Source organism: Aquarana catesbeiana, linkage group LG06 (genome assembly GCF_042186555.1).
Source record: "Aquarana catesbeiana isolate 2022-GZ linkage group LG06, ASM4218655v1, whole genome shotgun sequence".
In the NCBI taxonomy this organism is placed as follows: Eukaryota; Metazoa; Chordata; class Amphibia; order Anura; family Ranidae; genus Aquarana; species Aquarana catesbeiana.
In genome coordinates, this window is record NC_133329.1 from 255,721,371 (window position 1) to 255,745,148 (window position 23,778).

General features: G+C 44.7%; 1 protein-coding gene across 4 annotated transcripts in view; it reads right to left on the reverse strand.

The window, feature by feature from the left end:
• Positions 1–23,778, reverse strand: part of GULP1 (GULP PTB domain containing engulfment adaptor 1) — a 1,281,953-nt gene that overhangs the window by 45,792 nt on the left and 1,212,383 nt on the right. For all 4 annotated transcript variants that reach the window (XM_073633218.1, XM_073633220.1, XM_073633217.1 and 1 more), the window contains one exon: positions 1,000–1,094. In XM_073633218.1, the coding sequence (XP_073489319.1) occupies positions 1,000–1,094 (95 nt within the window). The remainder of the gene's footprint in view (positions 1–999; positions 1,095–23,778) is intronic.

Here is a 23,778-nt window from a genome sequence, read left to right on the forward strand (position 1 = left end):
TCTAGTGGTGGAAGTCCTTTTTTTCTCACATCACATTTTTTTGGGTGTAATATTAGTTATTGCCACACTGAGGTCACTACATTGGATGGACTTTTTTTTTGTTATTTCTTATTGATTTCATTCATATTTTTAGATGATTAGCACAACCTATTATTTTGAAAGGCGTTTGTTACTGTGTGTATCTCACAAAAAGTTGCTGCTTTTTTGCACATATCCATACTTTATCTATTTCTGGTAGAGCAGTAATTAATTTTTGCTTTACATATACAGAGTAGGCTTGATTTACTAAAGGAATAGAGGCCCGTTCCTGTAAGAGATTTAATATTCACATCGCAAAGTGAATGTTAGTGGATATGTAGAGATATGTTTCTAAATGCCCAATCAAGTGGTAGCAAAAAAAAAAAAAAACATTTTTTTTTATTTCCCTTTCACATGGTCAGGTATTCTGAACACAGGTGCACCTTATTTACTGGCATTTACTTTGCAAAGTGAACATACACTAGCAGTGAATATCCACTTTACTAGGTAAGCAGCCTCTATTCCTTTCGTTAGTAAACCCAAATGTGTGCTGTGATTGCACGACTGTTTCTTTCCAAGGAATATTTATCTGATTGTTGTAAAATACAGTTCAAAGAAGAGGTGATTAAACAGATGAATGATAACCTGAGATTACACTAATTACATCAGTCTATTGCCTTACTTCTAATGTTTAAGATATCTAAGAATTTTAAAATTAACTTCAGCTAAAACTAAACAATTGTACTGATTACCTGCAGGAATAATTGGCAAGATTTGTAAATCCACAAGCATGGGTGACTGAACCAGAATCCTGCCACCTGGCACTCCCATTAAATAGAGCTGGTGTGTACATGTTTTAATTACAGAGCACTGCAAAAATGATATTGCTAAATGATTGTTCCGTCCTGAATTACAGATAAAACCTAAAATTATAAAATTCCTAAAGACATTTAATTCATAAATAAACATGTAAAGACTTACCTGCATCTCATCAAGTTTGGACTGAATATCAGGAGGGAAATCTCCCACTGCACAGCAAAATGGATCGAATGGTTCGGCCCCAAAAAGATCTTTTTCTGCAAATAAAAGTGTGATAGCCAGATAAGAGCAACATATAATAATCTTACTTTTTACAGTTCTTTTAAATTAATATTTATATGATTTTAAATGTGTAATATACAATGACCATGACATTTTGATTGAATACTCATTACCAGCTGGGAAATAAATAAATCCTAGATTTGAAAGATGCCCATTCTATGCTTTAAAAACAGAAGCCTCGCCAAGAGGCTACTGGGAACCGTAGTCCACCTGACAAGGAGTTCCATTTTTCATTCCGTAACATAATAGAAATGATTCAGTTAGCATATTTCATGACAGCGTAATGCAAACTCCTCTAATCCACACCTCACATCTGAAATAACCTGCACTGATATCCCCCATCCCAACTTCTTCTTTACCTCTGTACTAGCGCCACTTCCTTGCAATGCTTTAATGCACGTACAGTAGTTACCAGCACTTACCAGCTCATTACAAAATGCTGAGAAATAGCACCTTTCTTCATGTGATTGTTAAAAATGCCATCTTTGAGCATTTTGGTGTGTTAGTAACCATATGTATGTTGACAGGCACACAGTGGTACAGCCACTGTTTTTAACAGCTCACCTTATTTAACCACTTGAGCCCCGGACCATTATGCTGCCTAAGGACCAGAGGTCTTTTTCCAATTTGGCACTGCGTCGCTTTAACTGCTAATTGCGCGGTCATGCAATGCTGTACCCAAACGAAATTTGCGTCCTTTTCTTCCCACAAATAGAGCTTTCTTTTGATGGTATTTGATCACCTCTGCAGTTTTTATTTTTTGCGCTATAAATGGAAAATGACCGAAAATTTTGAAAAAAAATGATATTTTCTACTTTTTGTTATAAAAAAAATCCAATAAACTAAATTTTAGTCATACATTTAGGCCAAAATGTATTCGGCCACATGTCTTTGGTAAAAAAAAGTCAATAAGCGTATATTTATTGGTTTGCGCAAAAGTTATAGCGTCTACAAACTAGGGTACATTTTCTGTAATTTACACAGCTTTTAGTTTATGACTGCCTATGTCATTTCTTGAGGTGCTAAAATGGCAGGGCAGTACAAAACCCCCCCCCAAATGACCCCAATTTGGAAAGTAGACACCCCAAGGAAATTGCTGAGAGGCATGTTGAACCCATTGAATATTTATTTTTTTTGTCCCAAGTGATTGAATAATGACAAAAAAAAAAAAAAAAAAATATTTACAAAAAGTTGTCACTAAATGATATATTGCTCACACAGGCCATGGGCCTATGTGGAATTGCACCCCAAAATACATTCAGCTGCTTCTCCTGAGTATAGGGATACTACATGTGTGGGACTTTTTGGGAGCTTATCCGCGTACGGGGCCCCGAAAACCAATCACTGCCTTCAGGATTTCTAAGGGTGTAAATTTTTGATTTCACTCTTCACTGCCTATCACAGTTTCGGAGGCCATGGAATGCCCAGGTGGCACAAAACCCCCCCAAATGACCCCATTTTGGAAAGTAGACACCCCAAGCTATTTGCTGAGAGGCATATTGAGTCCATGGAATATTTTATATTTTGACACAAGTTGCGGGAAAGTGACACTTTTTTTTTTTTTTTTTGCGCAAAGTTGTCACTAAATGATATATTGCTCACACAGGCCATGGGCATATGTGGAATTGCACCCCAAAATACATTTAGATGCTTCTCCTGAGTATGGGGATACCACATGTGTGGGACTTTTTGGGAGCCTAGCCGCGTACGGGGCCCTGAAATCCAATCACCGCCTTCATGTTTTCTTAGGGTGAAAATTTTGATTTCACTCTTCACTGCCTATCACAGTTTCGGAGGCCATGGAATGCCCAGGTGGCACAAAACCCCCCCAAATGACCCCATTTTGGAAAGTAGACACCCCAAGCTATTTGCTGAGAGGCATGGTGAGTATTTTGCAGCTCTCATTTGTTTTTGAAAATGAAGAAAGACAAAAAAAAAAAAAACATTTTTTTTTTTCTTTTTTCAAATTTCAAAACTGTGTGACAAAAAGTGAGGTCTGCAAAATACTCACTATACCTCTCAGCAAATAGCTTTGGGTGTCTACTTTCCAAAATGGGGTCATTTGGGGGGGTTTTGTGCCACCTGGGCTTTCCATGGCCTCCGAAACTGTGATAGGCAGTGAAGAGTGAAATCAAAAATTCACGCCCTTAGAAAGCCTGAAGGCGGTGCTTGGTTTTCAGGGTCCTGTACGCGGCTAGGCTCCCAAAAAGTCTCACACATGTGGTATCCCCGTACTCAGGAGAAGCAGCAGAATGTATTTTGGGGTGTAATTTCACATATTCCCATGGCATGTTTGAGCAATATATCATTTAGTGACAACTTTGTGCAAAAAAAAAAAAAAAAAAAAAATTGTCTCTTTCCCGCAACTTGTGTCAAAATATAAAATATTCCATGGACTCGACATGCCTCTCAGCAAATAGCTTGGGGTGTCTACTTTCCAAAATGGGGTCATTTGGGGGGGTTTTGAACTGTTCTGGCATTTTATGCACAACATTTAGAAGCTTATGTCACACATCACTCACTCTTCTAACCACTTGAAGACAAAGCCCTTTCTGACACTCATTGTTTACATGAAAAAGTTATTTTTTTTTGCAAGAAAATTACTTTGAACCCCCAAACATTATATATTTTTTTAAAGCAAATGCCCTACAGATTAAAATGGTGGGTGTTTCATTTTTTTTTTCACACAGTATTTGCGCAGCGATTTTTCAAACGCATTTTTTGGGGAAAAAACACACTTTTTTAAATTTTAATGCACTAAAACACACTATATTGCCCAAATGTTTGATGAAATAAAAAAGATGATCTTAGGCCGAGTACATGGATACCAAACATGACATGCTTTAAAATTGCGCACAAACGTGCAGTGGCAACAAAATAAATACATTTTTAAAAGCCTTTAAAAGCCTTTACAGGTTACCACTTTAGATTTACAGAGGAGGACTACTGCAAAAATTACTGCCCTCGATCTGACCTTCGCGGCGATACCTCACATGCATGGTGCAATTGCTGTTTACGTTTGACGACAGGCGGCCGCTTGCGTTCGCCTTAGCGCGAGAGCAGGGGGCGACAGGGGTGCTTTTTTTTTTTTTTTCTTTATTATTTTTTTGCTTTTTTATCTTATTTTTAAACTGTTCTTTTTTCTTTTTTTTAATCATTTTTATTGTTATCTCGGGGAATGTAAATATCCCCTATGATAGCAATAGGTAGTGACAGGTACTCTCTTTTGAAAAAATTGGGGTCTATTAGACCCTAGATCTCTCCTCTGCCCTCAAAGCATCTGACGACACCAAGATCGGTGTGATAAAATGCTTCCCCAATTTCCCAATGGCGCTATTTACATCCGGCGAAATCTAAGTCATAAAATGCTCGTAGCTTCCGGTTTCTTAGGCCATAGAGATGTTTTGAGCCACTCTGGTCTCTGATCAGCTCTATGGTCAGCTGGCTGAATCACCGGCTGCATTCTCAGGTTCCCTGTTGAGACAGGAGAGCCAGAGAAAAACACGGAAGACGGTGGGGGGGGGGCATTCCCTCCCACGGCTTGTAAAAGCAGTCTAGAGGCTAATTAGTTGCTAGGATTGCTTTTACATGAAAGCCGACCGCTGGCTGAAAAGAATGATACCAAGATGATACCTAAACCTGCAGGCATCATTCTGGTATAACCATTCAAAGTCGTGAATGGCGTACCTGAAGACAAAAAAATGGTTAACAATAAAGCACAGTAAACGGTAAAGTATAAAAAAATGCATACCTGAAAAGCAAACATGATAAAACATAATAACAATAAAACATTGCAGAATAGAATACAGTAAAAAAGAGGAGAACAATAGAGAGAGAGAATAGAGAGAGAGAGAACAATGAAAAGACAACTATTTTTTTTTATTTTATATATTTTTTTTTTTTACACTTTTTTTGTAACGAACTTTTATAACGGTAACCGGTTCCAGGTTCGGGTCTCTCAAAATGCGATGGCATCTTGGGAGACCCTGTGAAAGTGTGCCTAGTCTGTGCAATGCTGTACCCTACGCTAATACTCAACTAGTGTATGGTAGCGTTCAAAACATTCACCAATGCAAAGACCAGGATTGCCAGGACAGGAGGGACAATAATAGCGGGTGTCACGCCTATATCCGCGCTTGCTGCAGACACAACATCTTTTTTGGGGGGGTTCCTTGGGTAGGGGTACTCGGGAGGACATAAAGAAAATGCCTCTCATGCAGCCGACTGCATTTGGTTGGGGATGTGAATGGGGGAAGTACGGGCGCTGCAGAAGCGGTGGGTTCCCAATTAGGACTGGCGAATGCAGCAGGAAGGGCACTATGGGCACGACGGGCCTGTGTCTTCTTGGTGGCAGCGGGACACTACTTGTGCTTGCCACCTCACCAGCTTGAACTGCACTTATGGGACTCGCCACGTCACCAAGTGTTACTGCAGTGCTGGTTTGACTACGACCGGGGTGTACTAGGCCACTGGTGCTTGCCAGTTCACCAAAACGCTACCAAAAAAACTGTTAGCGATCGCAGGGATCAGGCCTGACTCTGCGAACGCTGCAGTTATGCGTTAAGTGTTTTGTAAGTGACAGTGATCGATCGATACTGCACTTGGGTGGGCTGTGCCGGGCGGAGGGGCAAAATGCAGGTGCTAGCAGGTATCTGGGCTGATCCCGCTAACACTGCGTTTTTAGGAACCCTAAACTGCTGGGGACGCTAGTATAGATCTGATCGGATCAGATATTGATCCGTACAGATACTATACCACTAAGGGAGGCGTATGCTGCGTGCGTGGGTGTTAGCGGTACTGGCGCTAATCTGACGCTGCCTGGGGCGACGCATATCACCGCCGGGCGATCAGGGGGCTAAACCTTTATTCGGTAATAAACGGCGGGTGCCCTGACACTATAAAAAATAAACAAACTAACCAGCGTCACCCGTAACAGTTATACGGTGATCAGTGGTGAAAGGGTTAACTAGGGGGCAATCAAGGGGTTAAAACATTTATTCGGTAGTATATGGGGGTCCCTGACGCTATAAAACGCTGACGGCGAACCTAAATATTTAGGTCCCTAACTAGCGTCACCAGCGACACTAATACAGCGATCAGAAAAATGATCGCTTAGCGACACTGGTGACAGGGGGTGATCAAGGGGTTAAAACTTTATTAGGGGGAGTTAGGGGGGTATCCTAGACCTACAGGGGGCTAATACTAACTGTCCCAACACTGTAACTGTCACAAACTGACACCAATGCAGTAATCAGAAAAAAAAAAAAAAAAACTGCTGGTGTCAGTTTGTGACGGGGGGTGATTGGGGGGGGATCGGGGGGCGATCGGGGGGGGGATCGGGGTGTTTTGTGTGCCTGGCATGTTCTACTGTGTGTGTGTAGTGTTGTGCACTCACATACCTGTCTTCTCTCCTCGGGCCGGAACGGAAATTACCGAGCCGAGGAGAGATGACATCATTTCCTTTGCTGCTGTTTAGCATACAGCAGCAAAGGAATGTTCCCATTGGCCGGCGGTGATCGCGAGGGGGGGGCCACGAACGGCTGGCCTCCCCCTCACCTCCGATCGCCGGGGGACAAAAGACGACCGCCTCGGGCACCGGGGGGGGGGTCCGATCGGACCCCCCACCCGCGGAAGGCAAATCACGTATATGTACGTGATTTTGCCTGTCCCTGCCACCTTGCCGACGTACATCGGCGTGAGGCGGTCGTCAAGTGGTTAAGGTCTACAAACCATCAGGGTGTACCAGGAATCCCCATTTAAGCTTGCAATGTTTCCTTCTTTTCCAGCAAAGGAGGAGCTACTTCTGGGAATGACCCCATATATTTCTATGAGGTCTCCATGCATGGGTTCAGCCATCCCAAAAGGGATGGCTGAACCCATACAAAGTAAACATTTCAAAGGATGTGAAGCTTGGGTTGGGATTGTTAGTGCAGGTTAGTTACAGTAGCACCTCACTCTACAGTCATGGCTGGCTTATTAAGGACCCGCCCCGCTGGGCTGTTTTTTTGTGTTTTTTTTTTTTTTTTTTGCAGCGGCACCTCTTCTAATCTGCCACTGAGGTTCAGGATTGAATGAAGCGATTTCAAGTATCACCTCCAGTGTGGATTAGTAGGGGTGCTCTGTGCTGAGCGGCTTCCTGTTAATTCACAAACTGAAGCTTAGTAAATACAGTTTAATATGCCTCCGTTATGAATGGACACAGGAGCCAATCACTCACTGTGTTCATTCAGAAAAGGAAGGGGCTGGTAAATGAAGATAAAAAGTGGAGCCTGGACAGGAGGGGAGGCGGGGTGGCATTTACTAAAACCGATCAGCTGTTTATTCCTCCTGCAGCTGCTGAATACCGATAGAAGGGAGAGGAGGAGAAGCTGGCTTCTGCACCTGCTGCATGAGGAAAATACAGTCAATCGGTTCTAGTAAATGCCATCTTCACTGCCCCTCTTGCCCAGGTGTGACAGGGAGGCTGCATGGACCCCCCTGGAGCATGGGGATGGTGGCACCCCTCTCAATGCAGTACCTGAGGCAGCGATCAAAGTAGAGAGACAGAAGAGGAGATCTTCTTCTGGACACATCGGCAGGGCAGGATAAGTTGCCACTGCCAAAGATTGGTGTGTTGGCACTTTGTGGTCAGTGCAGAAAGAGCTGCGAAAAAGGGTGAATAGCAAAAGTGGTCAGTGCTCAGGGTACACAAACACTGGGGTTGGCTTACTAAAGGAAAATATGCTGTTCATTGGCAATGAAATTTGCACTTATCTTAATGAATGAGGTGAAGCTCTGCTGGCTTCCATCATCCAATCACATGCACGTGAAAATCCATTTTTTTTCCCTTGCACGTGATTAGCTATTTTCACCACATTCACTCAGCTAAGGGAAAATTCCCTTGCAAGGGCAAATTCCTTTCACTTTGCCTTTAGTAAATCAATTCCACTGTGTAGTCTTTGCTATTGATGAATGAAAAAAGATGCTGTGCTACTAACCAAATATCTATTTATTTAATTTAATTTATTTATTAGTCTCCTGATAAAGTCACGTGATCGTGATGTAACGCATAGGGTGTGAGTGGAAGCAGATGTGGACCAGAAGTGACGTAGGAGTAAGTACCTGGTGTAATTTTTTTTGTGGCTTTTTAAAAGTTTTTACATTGTAAGTGCATTCCTAGTATAATAAACTAGCACATTTTAATTTACTACATTATGGGAAGCTTTTATATGTTCTTTTCCAACATGAGTATAGCCGCATGAGTAGTCTGGAGTTTTATATCCCAGGTTTATTAGTGATATTGTGCATTGCAGCAGGAGAGTCCCTAGTGAACAAGAGGCTCTGGAGTGCCCGTATATTTGAGATGTCTTGGTGAATGATCACATACAAGCGCAAGTTTTATTGATTTTTATTGATTGGAGGTGAGAGTTTTGAGATGGCACATGTGTTATAGTTTTAGTAGCACGCCTGTATCCATATTGGTGTGGGATATTTAAGAGCACGGAAGAAGCAAAATATTTTCATTACTGTTTAACCACTTCCCGGCCACCTGCCATACATATACTGCGGCAAGACGGCTGTATTGCGCAGAATCATGTACCTGTACGTGATTTTGTCAATAGCCACTGGGGGCGATCGCGTGCAGATTGGCCACAGGGAGAGCCACCCCACAGAGACATAATGGCGGTGCCGATGTAAACAAGCAGACCGCAGTGCTGTCAGGCATTGACACTCTGATCTAGTGTTCTTGCTAATCAGGAACAGGGATCAGAGTGTCCAAGCAGTGAGCCCATCCCCCCACACAGTTAGAAACACACTGAGAGAACACAGTTAACCCTTTGATCACCTCTGATGTTTACCCCTTCCCTGACAGTGTTATTTATACAGTGTCAGTGCATATTTTTAGCACTGATCACTGTAATAATGTCACTGGTTTCCAAAAAAGTGTCAAAAGTGTCAGCTAGGTGTTCGATCTGTCCTCTGCAATGTCGCAGCCCTGCTAAAATTCGCTGATCGCCACCATTACAAGTAAAAAAAAAAAAAATCAAAAATGCCATAAAAATATCCCTATTTTGTAGATGCCTAACTTTTGCGTAAACCAATCAATATATGCTTATTGGGATTTTTTTTTACCAAAAATATGTAGCAGAATACATATTGGCCTAAATTGATGAAGGAATTTGATTTTTTTTTTTTTTTTTATTGGATATGTATTATAGCAGACAGTAAAAAATATTATTTATTGTTCAAAATTGTCGTTCTATTTTTGTTTATAGGGCAAAAAGAAAAAAAAACGCAGAGGTGATCAAATACCACCAAAAAAAAATTCTATTTGTGGGAAAAAAGGACATCAATTTTATTTAGGTACAGCGTCGCACGATCACGCAATTGTCAGTTAAAGTAACGCAGTGTCGAATCGCAAAAAATGGCCTGGTCATTAAGGGGGAACCGGGACTAAAGTGGTTTATGTTCAGCAATTTGTGTTTTGCATATTTTTAAGATATTAACTGGCACTGTTTATGTAATATACAATATGTGATTTAGATGGTACACATATCATTTGTTTTATAATATAGTTATATTTTATTTTATAATATAGTTTTATTTGTAAATTTACACACATATTGAGATAATTCATTTACAAAAATTGGAAAATTTTGTTAGCAGTGCAGCATATTTTTTCACATTGTTTACACGGTTGGACACTTATTTGGTCATGAATTTTAATTTTTTTCTATGAGAATCCTTTTCTTTTTCCACATATGGTTTTTACACCATCACGCTGAAAGTTTGATTGTCACATTTTTATATTGTGGTAGCCATCACTGATCTTTACATATCATTTATTGTTTAATAATATAGTTACATTTTTTTTTATAATATAGTTTTATTTGTAAATATACACACGTATTGGGATAATTCACTTACAGTAATTGAAATATTTTGTTAGCAGTGCAGCATATATTTTCATTCATCATTTTTAGGCATGGGAACACATTCAGGTGTTAGCAGCCAGCAGCTAATTCAACCAAGTCACTATATCATTACCTTTTTATTGGTGGCGTAGGAGTCACTATAATTGTTTATTTTAATAGTGTTTGCTATTGCTGTGCATTCATTCTTGTGGGCAGGAACCGCAATTTATACCCTTTCTTCAGATGTTTCAGCTGGAAATTCAGCTTTCTGTATTATCCACAACACACTAAAATTAATGCTGTAAAGCTTAGCGAGAAGATGAGGAGCTTCTCACAGAACTTACAATTATAAAATGTTATATATAATATAATGCTATACAGTAAACTGGAGTGTTATATACAGTGCTGTATTGTACTACATTACTGTGAATTGTAGTGTGGTAGACTATATATTATTCTCCAACCCAACTCCTCTTTTGCGAAGTCCATAATTGACCACCAAACTGGCATAGAGGAGTCATCAGAATTTTTTCAGCACACTATTAATCACTTGTTGCAGGAGGATGTGCAAAAATTCCTGTTATCTAATGTTGAGCAAGAGAGCACTAGGAACATGGATAGGATGGGGGAGGATAACACATTAGGCAGGGAATAGAAATTGCCAGTGATGTTTCTGTATCTGCAGCTTAATGCCAAGTGGGCTCCAACAGTAAGGAGAGTGGGATGATGTGGTGCAAGACTATGTGAGTGGAGGAACCCACAGATGGGGAAAATTACGGAAAGATAGCAGTGAGAAAGGATTATGTCCAGGGGCAAGGATAGCTTACAAATAGAGATGGTCCGAATGACCCCCTGTTCGGTACACGCCAGAATTCTTGAACATCGTGAAAATTCTGAGCCGAAAAATTAACCCCATTGAAGTCTATGGGACCCAAACTGGAAAACTTAAAAGTGCCCATTTTGAGGGCTTAGATGCAAGTTATTGGGCATACAAAGGTTACGGGGGTCTGGGTACTGCCCTGGGGGACATGTATCAATGAAATTTTTTTTGTAAAAAACATCATTTTTAACCACTTGTCTGCTGGGCACTTAAACCCCCTTCCTAACCAGAACAAGCTTTCAGTGCTCTCACAATTTAAATGACAATTACTCAGTCATGCAACACTGTACCCATATGAAGTTTTTGTCCTTTTTTTTCAAACAAATAGAGCTTTCTTTTGGTGGTATTTAATCACCATTGGGTTTTTAATTTTGTGCGCTATAAATGAAAAAAGACCGAAGATGTAGTAAAAAATGCATTTTTGTTTGTTTCTGTTATAACATTTTGCAAATTCGCATTTTTTCTTCATAAATTTTGGCCAAAATTTATACTGCTACATATCTTCGGTAAAAATAACCCAAATAAGTGCATATTATTTAATCTTTGTGAAAGTTATAGAGTCTACAAGCTATGGTGCCAATCATTGAAAATTGATCACACCTGATGTACTGACGGCCTATCTCATTTCTTGAGACCCTAACAAGCCAGGACAGTACAACCCCCCCCCCCCCCCCCTCCCCCCAAATGACACATTTTTTGAAAGTAGACAGTCCAAGGTATTTAGTGTGAGGCATGGTGAGTTTTTTAAAGTTGTCATTTTTTTCCCACAATTCTTTGCAAAATGAAGATTTTTGCTTTCATTTTTTTTCACAAAATTGTCATAATAACAGGTTATTTCTCACACACAGCATATGCATACTTACAACTACACCCCAAAACACATCCTGCTACTTGTCCTGAGTATGGTGATATCACATGTGTGAGACTTTTACACAGCCTGGCCACATAGAGAGGCCCAACATGTAGGGAGCACCATCAGGCATTCTAGGGACATACAGTAAATTACACATATAATTTCTAGACTACCTCTTATGCCGCGTACACACGGTCGGACTTTTCGTCTACAAAAGTCCAACGGACGCCGACGGACTAAAGCTGGCTGGTAATCCGATCGTGTGTGGGCTTCTCCGGACTTTCAGCAGACTTTTTCAGCCTCAAATCCGACGGACTTTAGATTTGAAACATGCTTCAAATCTTTACGTCGTAACTACGACGGACCCCGAAATCCGCTCGTCTGTGTGCTAGTCCGACGGACAAAAACCCATGCTAGGGCAGCTATTGGCTACTGGCTATGAACTTCCTTATTTTAGTCCGGTGTACGTCATCACGTACGAATCCGTCGGACTTTTGTGTGGTCGTGTGTAGGCAAGTCCGTTCGTTAGAAAGTCTGCTGCAAGTCCGCCGAAAGTCCGCAGGAAGTCTGTCGGACAGGCTGTCGGACTTTTGTAGACGAAAAGTCCGACCGTGTGTACGCGGCATTACACTTTTGAAGCTCCTAGAGCACAGGACAATGGAAACGCCCAAAAAATTACCCCATTTTAGGAAGTAAACACCTCAATGTATATTCTATGAGGCATTATGAGTCTTTTGAAAATGCCATTTTTTTCCAAAGTTTTTGGAAAATGTGTAAAGAAAATGAAAACACATTTTTTTTTTTTTTTTTAACACAAAGTTGTCCATTTATAAGATATTTCTAACACATACAGAATCTCACAAAAGTGAGTACACCCCTCACGTTTTTGTAAATATTTTATTATATCTTTTCAAGTGACAACACTGAAGAAATGACACTTTGCTACAATGTATGTAAAGTAGTGAGTGTACAGCTTGTATAACGGTGTGAATTTGCTGTCCTCTCAAAACAACGCAACACACAGCCAATAATGTCTAAACCGCTGGAAATAAAAGTAAGTACACCCCTAAGTGAAAATGTCTAAATTGGGCCCAAAGTGTCAATATTTTGTGCGGCCACCATTATTTTCCAGCACAGCCTTAACCCTCTTGGGCACGGAGTTCACCAGAGCTTCACAGGTTGCCACTGGAGTCCTATTCCACTCCTCCATGACGACATCACAGAGCTGGTGGACGTTAGAGACCTTGCACTCCTCCCGTTTGAGGATGCCCCACAGATGCTCAATAGGGTTTAGGTCTGGAGACATGCTTGGTCAGTCCATCACCTTTACCCTCAGCTCCTTTAGCAAGGCAGTGGTAATCTTGGAGGTGTGTTTGGAATACTGCCCTGTGGACCAGTCTCCAAAGGGAGGGGCTCATGCTTTGCTTCAGCATGTCACAGTACATGCTGGCAATCATGGTTCCCTCAATGAACTGTAGCTCCCCAGACCATGACATTCCCACCACCATGCTTGACTGTAGGCAAGACATACTTGTCTTTGTACTCCTCACCTGGTTGCTTCCACAGGGGCTTGACACCATCTGAACCAAATAAGTTTATCTTGATCTCATCAGACCACAGGACATGGTTCCAGCAATCCATGTCCTTAGTCTGCTTGTCTTCAGCAGACTGTTTGCGGGCTTTCTTGCGCATCATCTTTAGAAGAGGCTTCCTTCTGGGATGACAGCCATGCAGATCAATTTGATGCAGTGTGTGGCGTATGGTCTGAGCACTGACAGGCTGACCCCCCAACCCTTCAACCTCTGCAGCAATGCTGGCAGCACTCATACGTCTATTTCCCAAGGACAACCTCTGGATATGATGCTAAGCACATGCACTTAACTTCTTTGGTCAACCATGGCGAGGCCTGTTCTGAGTGGAACCTGTCCTGTTAAACCACTGTATGGTCTTGGCCACCGTGCTGCAGTTCAGTTTCAGGGTCTTGGCAATATTCTTATAGCCTAGGCCATCTTTATGTAGAGCAAAAATTCTTTTTTTTAGATCCTCAGAGAGTTCTTTGCCATGAGGTGCCATGTTGAACTTCCAGTAACCAGTATGAGAGAGTGAGAGCGATAACACCAAATTTAACACATCTGCTCCCCATTCACACCTGAGACCTTGTAACACTAACGAGTCACATGACACCAGCGAGAGAAAATGGCTAATTGAGCCCAATTTGGACATTTTTACTTAGGCGTGTACTCACTTTTGTTGCCAGCAAAAAATGTGAGTGGTGTACTCACTTTTGTGAGATACTGTAGCATGTACATAGCAAAAATTATGCCCCAAAATACATTCTGCTACTTGTCCCGAGTATGGCAATAGAACATGTGGGAGACTTTTCCACAGCCTGGCCACATTACAGAGGCGCAATATGCAGGGAGCACCATCAGGTATTCTAGGGACATATATTTCAAATCTAATTTGACTACCTTTTACTCTTTTGTGAGGCACTGATGGGCACTGTAGTGGCATGGATGTGGCATGGATGAGCACTGATGTGGCATGGATGAGAACTGACATGGCATTAATGTGGCATGGATGAGAACTGACGTGGCATGGATATGGCATGGATATGTACTGATGTGGCAGAATGAGCACTGATGTGGCACGGATGAGCACTGATGTGGCATGGATGAGCACTGATGTGGCATGGATGAGCACTGATGTGGCATGGATGAGGCACGGATGAGCACTGATGCGGCACGGATGAGCACTAATGTGGAATGGATGAGCACTAATGTGGCATGGATTAGGCATAGATGAGCAATGATATAGCATAGATGTGGCACGGATGAGCACTGATGTGGCATGGATATGGCACGGGTGATCACAGATGAGCCATGGATGAGCCATGGATATTGATGGATGAGCCAGGGAAAAAGCATGAATGAGGATGGATGAGCCAGGGATGGAGTATGGATGAGCATGAATGTGGATGGATGAGCCAGGGATGGCGCATGAATGTAGATGGATGAGCTAGGGATGGAGCATGAATGTGTATGGATGAGCCAGGGATGGAGAATGAATGTGTATGGATGAGCCAGGGATGGAGCATGAATGTGGATGCATGAGCCTGGGATGGAGCATGAATGAGGATGGATAAGCCAGAGATGGAGCATGAATGTAGATGGATGAGCCAGGGATGGAGCATGAATGTGGATGAATGAGCCAGGGATGGAGCGTGAATGTGGATGGATAAGGAAGGGATGGAGAATGAATGAAGATGGATGAGCCAGGGATGGAGCATGAATGAAGATAGATGAGCATGAATGTGAATGGACGAGCCAGTGATGGAGCATGAATGTGGATTGATGAGCTAGGGATGGAGCATGAATAAGGATGGATGAGCCAGAGATGGAGCATGAATGAGGATATGTCACGGAACGCCCCACACTCCGCTTGAGTGCTTCCGTCATATACCACTTCCATCTGTATACCGATATCAGATGTTCCAACCTCTCTGAGCACAAAACAAGGCGACACTTGCTTGTTGCTAACATGGACTCACTTTATTCAGGACCAGAATACAGTCTTATATACAGGAGAAGATGAGGTTCCCCCCTCCTGCTCATATTACTCTAACAATACAAACGTAACCTAATTAACATGAGCTAATTAACTAATCCTTTATACAGCCTAGGTGACTGAGACATGACCTTTTGCCCAGACTGAGTTAATTATCACAGGACATTTTCTTACAATAGCAGCAGCTCCAATAGGAGTCGTCCCGTCTCCTACATTGTATAGAGGACAATGTGATCAGCTCATTCAATTAACATAAACACAGGTAGTTGGAGTTGATGACACCAGCATCTCCTCACAGTATGTGTCCCAACAGTATGAATCAGTCTTATCAGCAGGGGGCTGCTGGAGGAATCCCCCTCCCTCTTCAGGGACACAAATCCCAAATGACCACAGCAAGGAGTCCCCAACAAAATCAAACAACATACAATATATACACGACTGAGTCCGGTTAGTACAGTTCAGACTGGATTTCTAATTCACCTCACAAAGAGTATTGTTCCCTTGAAAATCCAGGGCCCATAATCAAAAGGCAAGAGGCTTGCATTCAGTCCTCTCCAACAGCCTCTGTCCCGGCTAGGTCTGTCACATTTCTCCCCTTTCGGCGGGAGACTAACACAGGAGGAGACCCCAAACGGGTTGACTCCGAAGTTAGTCCATAGTTCCAGTACCCCAAACAAATTGTACCAAACAGAGTATTACTCACCCAGCCATCCTCTGCCTCTCTCAGAGAACATGCCCACCCCTGAGGAGAGGCCTGGACTGGCCCTTCTCCCTGGAGTCCTTTCTGCCGCTGGAGAGAAGACAGGGGGACTGGGCTCACTCCATCCTGCTGTTGGGGATCTGGGCCGACTGCCCAGCATCCCTGGGGTATACAGGTGGGGACTGAAGCCCCATCCACCGACACCAGATCAAGCTGCAGTTGTGAGGTGATGACTGCATTCTCTCCTTGGATCCTGATCTGCAGCTCGCGATAGACTGCCACCTCCTCAACTTGGGCCTCCACAATTGCTGCAGGTGTGGGGCAGAGGTCTTGGACCCTCTATCCGGTTGCCAGCACTTCTGCTGGGGATTTGCTAGGTGGTTCCTCCTCTACAGAAACGTCTATCAAATCTTCAGTCTCTGGAATTGCTAAAAGTGTGGGACAAAGGTCTTGGACCCTCTGTTCAGTTACCAGATCTTCAGCTGGAGAAGTTTGTTGTAAGTCCATAGATGCTGCTGGCAGAAAATCACATGTCCCTGTCAGTGTTGTGGGAGAAAGGCCGACTACCTCTTCTCTCAAGAAGGCCGAAGCCACTGTTGGTGCTGGGCAGAGCACAGTGAACTTTGGCCCTGATAGCAGCTCTTCTGCTGGAGGCTCATCAGGTTGTTCTTCCTCAGCAGAAAAGTCTATCAAATCCCATGTCTCTGCAACTGATGTCTGGGGATATAGGTTCACCATCTCCTGTCCATGGAACCCAGAAGATGCTAACATTTCTGGGCAGAGGTTAGCAGAGCTCTGCCCTGTTGTCAGCACTTCAGGTTTGGGGACGGCAATCTCCGGATTTTCCACTGCCGATTCTCTGGCATGCTGTTGAACGTGTTCTAGCAGTTTCCTGTATGCCCTTTCCAGATGCTGTTCCTTCCTTAGCAAATGGTCCAGATCAGGTTTGAGCTCTGAGACCCCTGCAAGACTGAGCACAGCCTCTCTATATTCTCGCAGGTCCTCAAGGTCAGGTTCCCCTTCATCGCCAAACATAAAATGATCTGTAAGGCTCTCCCACAGCAATTCAGGGCCTCCAAAGTCATATCCCTCCGGAGAGCATTCTGTTTTCTCCCCTAAATATCCCTGCTCTGCGTGCCATTGCAGAGCCCGATAACGATTGTCCAGCTCTATCTCCTGCTGGACCAGCCTGTCCAACTCAGTCACCCATTGCTCCTTGGGCCGCTCTCTCAGGAATGCCATCCGCAATGCCCGTTGGTCACTGGCCCGTTGCTCTTGGGTTGGAAATCACTTGCCCTGTTTTATACCAGCGAGCTGGAGGGCTCCAATCCAGAGCTTCACCCGAATCTGCTGCCTGAGCTCCAGGTATTCATCCTTAGACACAGTCCTGGTGTATGTTGAAAGGATGATCCGCAGAAGCCCCGGGAACTCTGATGCCAGGTCCATATCTCCGCTGGGGTGACTGAAGTCTGCTATGCTGATCTTGGATCCAGTTGGAGGTTTGGATGTCCCAGACTGCAGGAAGCTTTCCCGCTGCTTGCCACCAATGTCACGGAACGCCCCACACTCCGCTTGAGTGCTTCCGTCATATACCACTTCCTCCCAGTCTGTATACCGATATCAGATGTTCCAACCTCTCTGAGCACAAAACAAGGCGACACTTGCTTGTTTCTAACATGGACTCACTTTATTCAGAACCAGAATACAGTCTTATATACAGGAGAAGGTGAGGTTCCCCCTCCTGCTCATATTACTCTAACAATACAAACGTAACCTAATTAACCTAATTAACATGAGCTAACTAATCCTTTATACAGCCTAGGTGACTGAGACATGACCTTTTGCCCAGACTGAGTTAATTATCACAGAACATTTTCTTACAATAGCAGCAGCTCCAATAGGAGTCGTCCCGTCTCCTACATTGTATAGAGGACAATGTGATCAGCTCATTCAATTAACATAAACACAGGTAGTTGGAGTTGATGACACCAGCATCTCCTCACAGTATGTGTCCCAACAGTATGAATCAGTCTTATCAGCAGGGGGCTGCTGGAGGAATCTCCCCTCCCTCTTCAGGGACACAAATCCCAAATGACCACAGCAAGGAGTCCCCAACAGAATCAAACAACATACAATATATACATGACTGAGTCCAATTAGTACAGTTCAGACTGGATTTCTAATTCACCTCACAAAGAGTATTGTTCCCTTGAAAATCCAGGGCCCATAATCAAAAGGCAAGAGGCTTGCATTCAGTCCTCTCCAACAGCCTCTGTCCCGGCTAGGTCTGTCACAGATGAGCATGAATGTGAATGGACGAGCCAGTGATGGAGCATGAATGTGGATTGATGAGCTAGGGATGGAGCATGAATAAGGATGGATGAGCCAGAGATGGAGCATGAATGAGGATGGATAAGCCAGGGATGGACCATGATTGTGGTTGGATGAGCCAGGGATGGGGCATTAATGTGGATGGATGAGCCAGGGAATGTGGATGGATGAGCCAGGGGTGGAGCATGAATGAGGATGGATGAGCCAGGGATGGAGCATGGATGAGCAGGAATTTGGATGGACGAGCCAGGGATGCAGCATGAATGTGGATTGATGAGCTAGGGATGGAGCATGAATAAGGATGGATGAGCCAGGGATGAAGCATGAATGAGGATGGATGAGCCGGAGATGGACCATGAATGTGGATGGATGAGCCAGGGATGTAGCATGAATGTGAATGGATAAGCCAGGGATGGAGCATGAATGAGGATGGATGAGCCAGGGATGGAGCATGAATGTGGATGGATGAGCCAGGGGTGGAGCACGAATGAGGATGGATGAGCCAGGGATTGAGCATGAATGAGGATGGATGAGCCAGGGATGGAGCATGAATGAGGATGGATGAACCAGGGATGGAGCATGAATGTGGATGAATGAGCCAGGGATGGAGCATGAATGTGGATGAATGAGCCAGGGATGGAGCATGAATGTGGATGAATGAGCCAGGGATGGAGCATGAATGTGGATGAATGAGCCAGGGATGGAGCATGAATGTGGATGAATGAGCCAGGGATGGAGCATGGCTGAGCAAGAATGTGGATGGATGAGCCAGGGATGGACACAGATCAGCGCTGTGGGCACTTCAGATTCAGCCCACAGTGCTGCTGCACTGGCTCCCTCCTCTCCTCACACACTGTACTGATGGGCGTGAGGAGAGGGGAGGAGCTGAACCGGTTTGTTTACAAGTGATCACTCTGCAGAGACAGAGTGATTGTGTGGTAAAGGGCCGCTGTCATTGGCCCTTTACCCCAAACGTGACACGCCGGTAGGGATGAGCCGAACACCCCCCAGTTCGGTTCGCACCAGAACCTGCGAATGGACCGAAAATTTGCACGAACGTTAGAACCCCATTGACGTCTATGGGACTCGAACGTTCAAAATCAAAAGGCTAATTTGCATGGTATTGTCCTAAAAAGGGTTTGGGGACCCGGGTCCTGCCCCAGGGGACATGTATCAATGCAAAAAAAACTTTTAAAAACGGCCGTTTTTTCGGGAGCAGTGATTTTAATGATGCTTAAAGTAAAAAAAAAAAAGTGAAATATTCCTTTAAATATCATACCTGGGGTGTGTCTATAGTATGCCTGTAAAGTGGCGCGTGTTTCCCGTGTTTAGAACAGTCCCTACACAAAATGTCATTTTTAAAGGAAAAAATCTCATTTAAAACTGCTTGCGGGTTTAATGTAATGTCAGGTCCTGGCAATATGGGTGAAAATCAGTGAGACAAACGCCATGGGTACCCCCCAGTACATTACCAGGCCCTTTGGGTCTTGTATGGATATTAAGGGGAACCCCGCACCCAAATTAAAATAAGGAAAGGTGTGGGGCCACCAGGCCCTATATACTCTGAACAGTTGTTATACTGTATACAGGCGGTGCAAACAAGACAGGGACTGTAGGTTTGTTGTTAAGTAGAATCTGTTTGTAATTTTGAACGGTACATTTTTAACGTGTTTAGCTCCAGCCAAAAAATCTTTTTTAAGCTTTTTGGAAAACATAGGGAAGGGTTATCACCCCTGTGACATTTGTTTTGCTGTCTGTCCTCCTCTTCAGAAGATTTCACCTCACTTTTTGTCCCAATGACAAATGTTTTTTGAAAATTTGGGGTGTTTTGTGGAACAAGGATTGGAAAGCATCAGTGGAAAGGAGAAATGTTTTTCCCATATTAACTCTTACAGGAGAGAATTTCCCTTTCCTAGATTTCATCTCACTTCCTGTTGCCTCCTTCTGTTTGCAAGTAGGAGTCGTTTGTAAGTTAGATGTTTGAAAGTAGGGGCCTGCCCTATATACTCAGCAGAAATTTGGGCCTTAGGTGTTGTTGTGGCCACAACACTGTAAGCCCTCACAGGGCCCTGCTGTGAAATATTAGATCAAGAATTGTAATTACATGTCCCTGTTGAGCAGGGGCAGAAAAATTGGGCCTTTGGTGCTGGTGGTGGTGCCACAACACTGTAAGTCCTCACTCGCTCTTGGTGGGTGCAGAAATGGGCCCTGCTGTGAAATATTAGATCAAGAATTGTAATTACATGCCCCTGTTGAACAAGGGCAGAAAAATTGGGCCTTTGGTGGTGGTGGTGGTGCTGGTGCTGGTGCCACAACACTGTAAGTCCTCACAGACACTCTAGTTGGAACGCAGGAACGAGCCCTGCTGCAAAGTATTGCATCAAAAATTGTAATTACACGCCCCTGTTAAACAGGGGCTGAAAAATTGGGCCTTAGGCACTGGTGCTGGTGCCACAACACTGCAACTCCTCACAGATACTCTAGTTGGAACGCAGAAACGAGCCCTGCTGCAAAGTATTGCATCAAAAATTGTAATTACACGCCCCTGTTAAACAGGGGCTGAACAATTGGGCCTTAGGCACTGGTGCTGGTGCCACAACACTGCAACCCCTCACAGATACTCTAGTTGGAACGCAGAAACGAGCCCTGCTGCAAAGTATTGCATCAAAAATTGTAATTACACGCCCCTGTTAAACAGGGGCTGAAAAATTGGGCCTTAGGCACTGGTGGTGGCGCCCAGAACCAAAAATGTTCTTACAAGCTATCAGCGTGATCATTGAGGAGGAAGAGGATAATTACTCAGGGATAGTCACTCAGCATCAGCATAGGCAGTCTTTGAAGGGATCTGAAAAAAAATTATTCGGTTACATCAGCATCAGGTGCTTGGTAGCTGGTGGTGATCCAAGACTGATTCATTTTTATGAAGGTCAGTCGATCGACCGAGTCGGTGGACAGACGCACCCTGTGATCAGTTACAAAGCCTCCAGCAGCACTGAATGTGCGTTCCGAAAGAACGCTGTATGCAGGACAGGCCAGTAGCTCAATTGCATACTGTGCAAGCTCTGGCCAGTGATCCATCCTCAAGACCCAGTAACCCAGAGGATTTTCGGTGGGAAAGGTGTCCAAGTCAGATCTTGCCCCAGGTATTCCTGCACCATGTAAAACAGACGCTGGCGATGGTTGCTGGAACCGATCATACCTTGGGGCTGCGGACCAAAAAATTGTCTGAATGCATCTGTCAGGTGGCCACCTTCTCCACCGCTCCTTCTTTGACTGACCGAAGCCTCAGCAACACGTTGTCCAGAAACAGGAGTTTGTAACCTCCCAGTCTCTGGGAACACGTTGCACAGACCTTTCTGCAAGGCCTCCCGGAGATGTTTCATCCTCTGCTCCCTCTGCGATGGCAAGATAAGGTCCGCAACCTTACCCTTGTAACGTGGATCAAGGAGGGTTGCCAGCCAGTATTGGTCCTTCTCCTTGATACCACGAATACGAGGATCCTTACGCAGGCTTTGCAGGATCAGGGAGGCCATGCAGCGTAGGTTTGCTGAGGCATTCGGTCCGGAGTCCTCTGGGTCACTAAGGACGACATGGTCCGCAGCCACCTCCTCCCAGCCACGTACAAGTCCATGTGTTTCTTGGGACTGATCCCTTAAAGACTGCTGCTGATGCTGAGTGCCAGGCTCCACCTCCATACTGACACAATCTTCCTCCTCCTCCTCGTCCTCTTCCTGTGTGATCGGCGGGCACGCAGGAACACTGTCTGGATAAAGGGGACCTTGAGAGCTAAGGAAGTCCTCCTCTTCCTGCCTCTGTTCTGCCTCAAGTGCCCTGTCCATTATTCCACGCAGCGTGTGCTCCAACAGGTGGACAAGGGGGACAGTGTCACTGATGCATGCACTGTCACTGCTCACCATCCTCGTGGCCTCCTCAAATGGTGACAGGACAGTGCATGCATCCCTGATCATGGCCCACTGGCATGGGGAAAAAAAACCAAGCTCCCCTGACCCTGTCCTGGTGCCATAGTCGCACAGGTACTCATTGATGGCCCTCTGCTGTGTGTGCAGCCGCTGCAGCATGGCCAACGTTGAGTTCCACCTGGTGGGCATGTCACAGATTAGGCAGTTCTTGGGCAGGTCAAACTCCTTTTGGAGGTCCGCCAGCCGAGCACTGGCATTATATGATCGGCGGAAATGCACACAGACTTTCCTGGCCTACCTCAGGACATCCTGTAAGCCCGGGTACCTGCCCAAGAACCGCTGCACCACCAAGTTAAGGACATGAGCCAAACAGGGCACATGGGTCATTTGTCCCTGTCGGAGGTCAGAGAGGAGGTTGGTGCCATTGTCACAAACCACCATTCCTGCCTTAAGTTGGCATGGCGTCAACCACCTCTGAACCTGCCCCTGCAGAGCTGACAGAACCTCTGCCCCAGTGTGGCTCCTGTCCCCCAAGCACACCAGCTCAAGCACCGCATGGCATCTTTTGGCTTGCGTACTTGCGTAGCCCCTTGAACGGCTACGGAGCACCGCTGGTTCCGAGGACAAAGCACAGGAAGAGGCCATGGAGGAAGAAGAAGAGGAGGGGGTAGAGGAGAGAGGTGTGTCACAATCATTAGTAGTGGCATTTTGGAGGCGTGGTGGCGGAACAACCTCCAACACTACTGCACCTTGTCCTGCATCCTTCCCAGCTGCCAGCAGAGTCACCCAATGCGCGGTGAAACTTAGGTAACGTCCCTGTCCATGCCTGCTGGACCATGAGTCAGCGGTAATATGCACCTTACCGCTGACCACCCTGTCCAGCGAGGCATGGACATTGCCTTCCACATGCCGGTAGAGAGCCGGAATCACCTTCCGTGAGAAAAAGTGGCGTTTGGGTACCTGCCACCGAGGAACCGCACATTCCACAAACTCACGGAAGGGGGCAGACTCTACCAACTGAAAAGGCAGCAGTTGAAGTGCTAGCAATTTTGCCAAGCTAGCATTCAACCACTGGGCATGTGGATGGCTGGGAGCGAACTTCTTTCGGCAGTGCAGCAGCTGGGGCAGGAAAATTTGCCTGGTACAATCTGACGTCGGTGTACCGAAAGCAGATTGCCCACAAGTACTTGGCTGTGACACACCTAATTCTACACCTTCATTCCTCTCAGTGCAGGTCTGAAGGTATAGTGGGGTTGGAGATCTCAGCTGATGAGGAGCAAGGAGAGGTCCTCTTTTTTCTTTGGTGTGGGTCTTTTAGATACGCTTGCCAACGAACTGCATGGCAGGTCAACATATGTCTGGTCAAGCATGTGGTACCCAAGCGGGAGATGTTTTGGCCACGCGAGATATGCTTGAGACATATGTTGCAAATAGCAGCGGTGCGATCTGATGCACTCGTCTCAAAAAAGGCCCACACCAAAGAACTTTTTGAATAACGCGCAGAGACTGCAGCG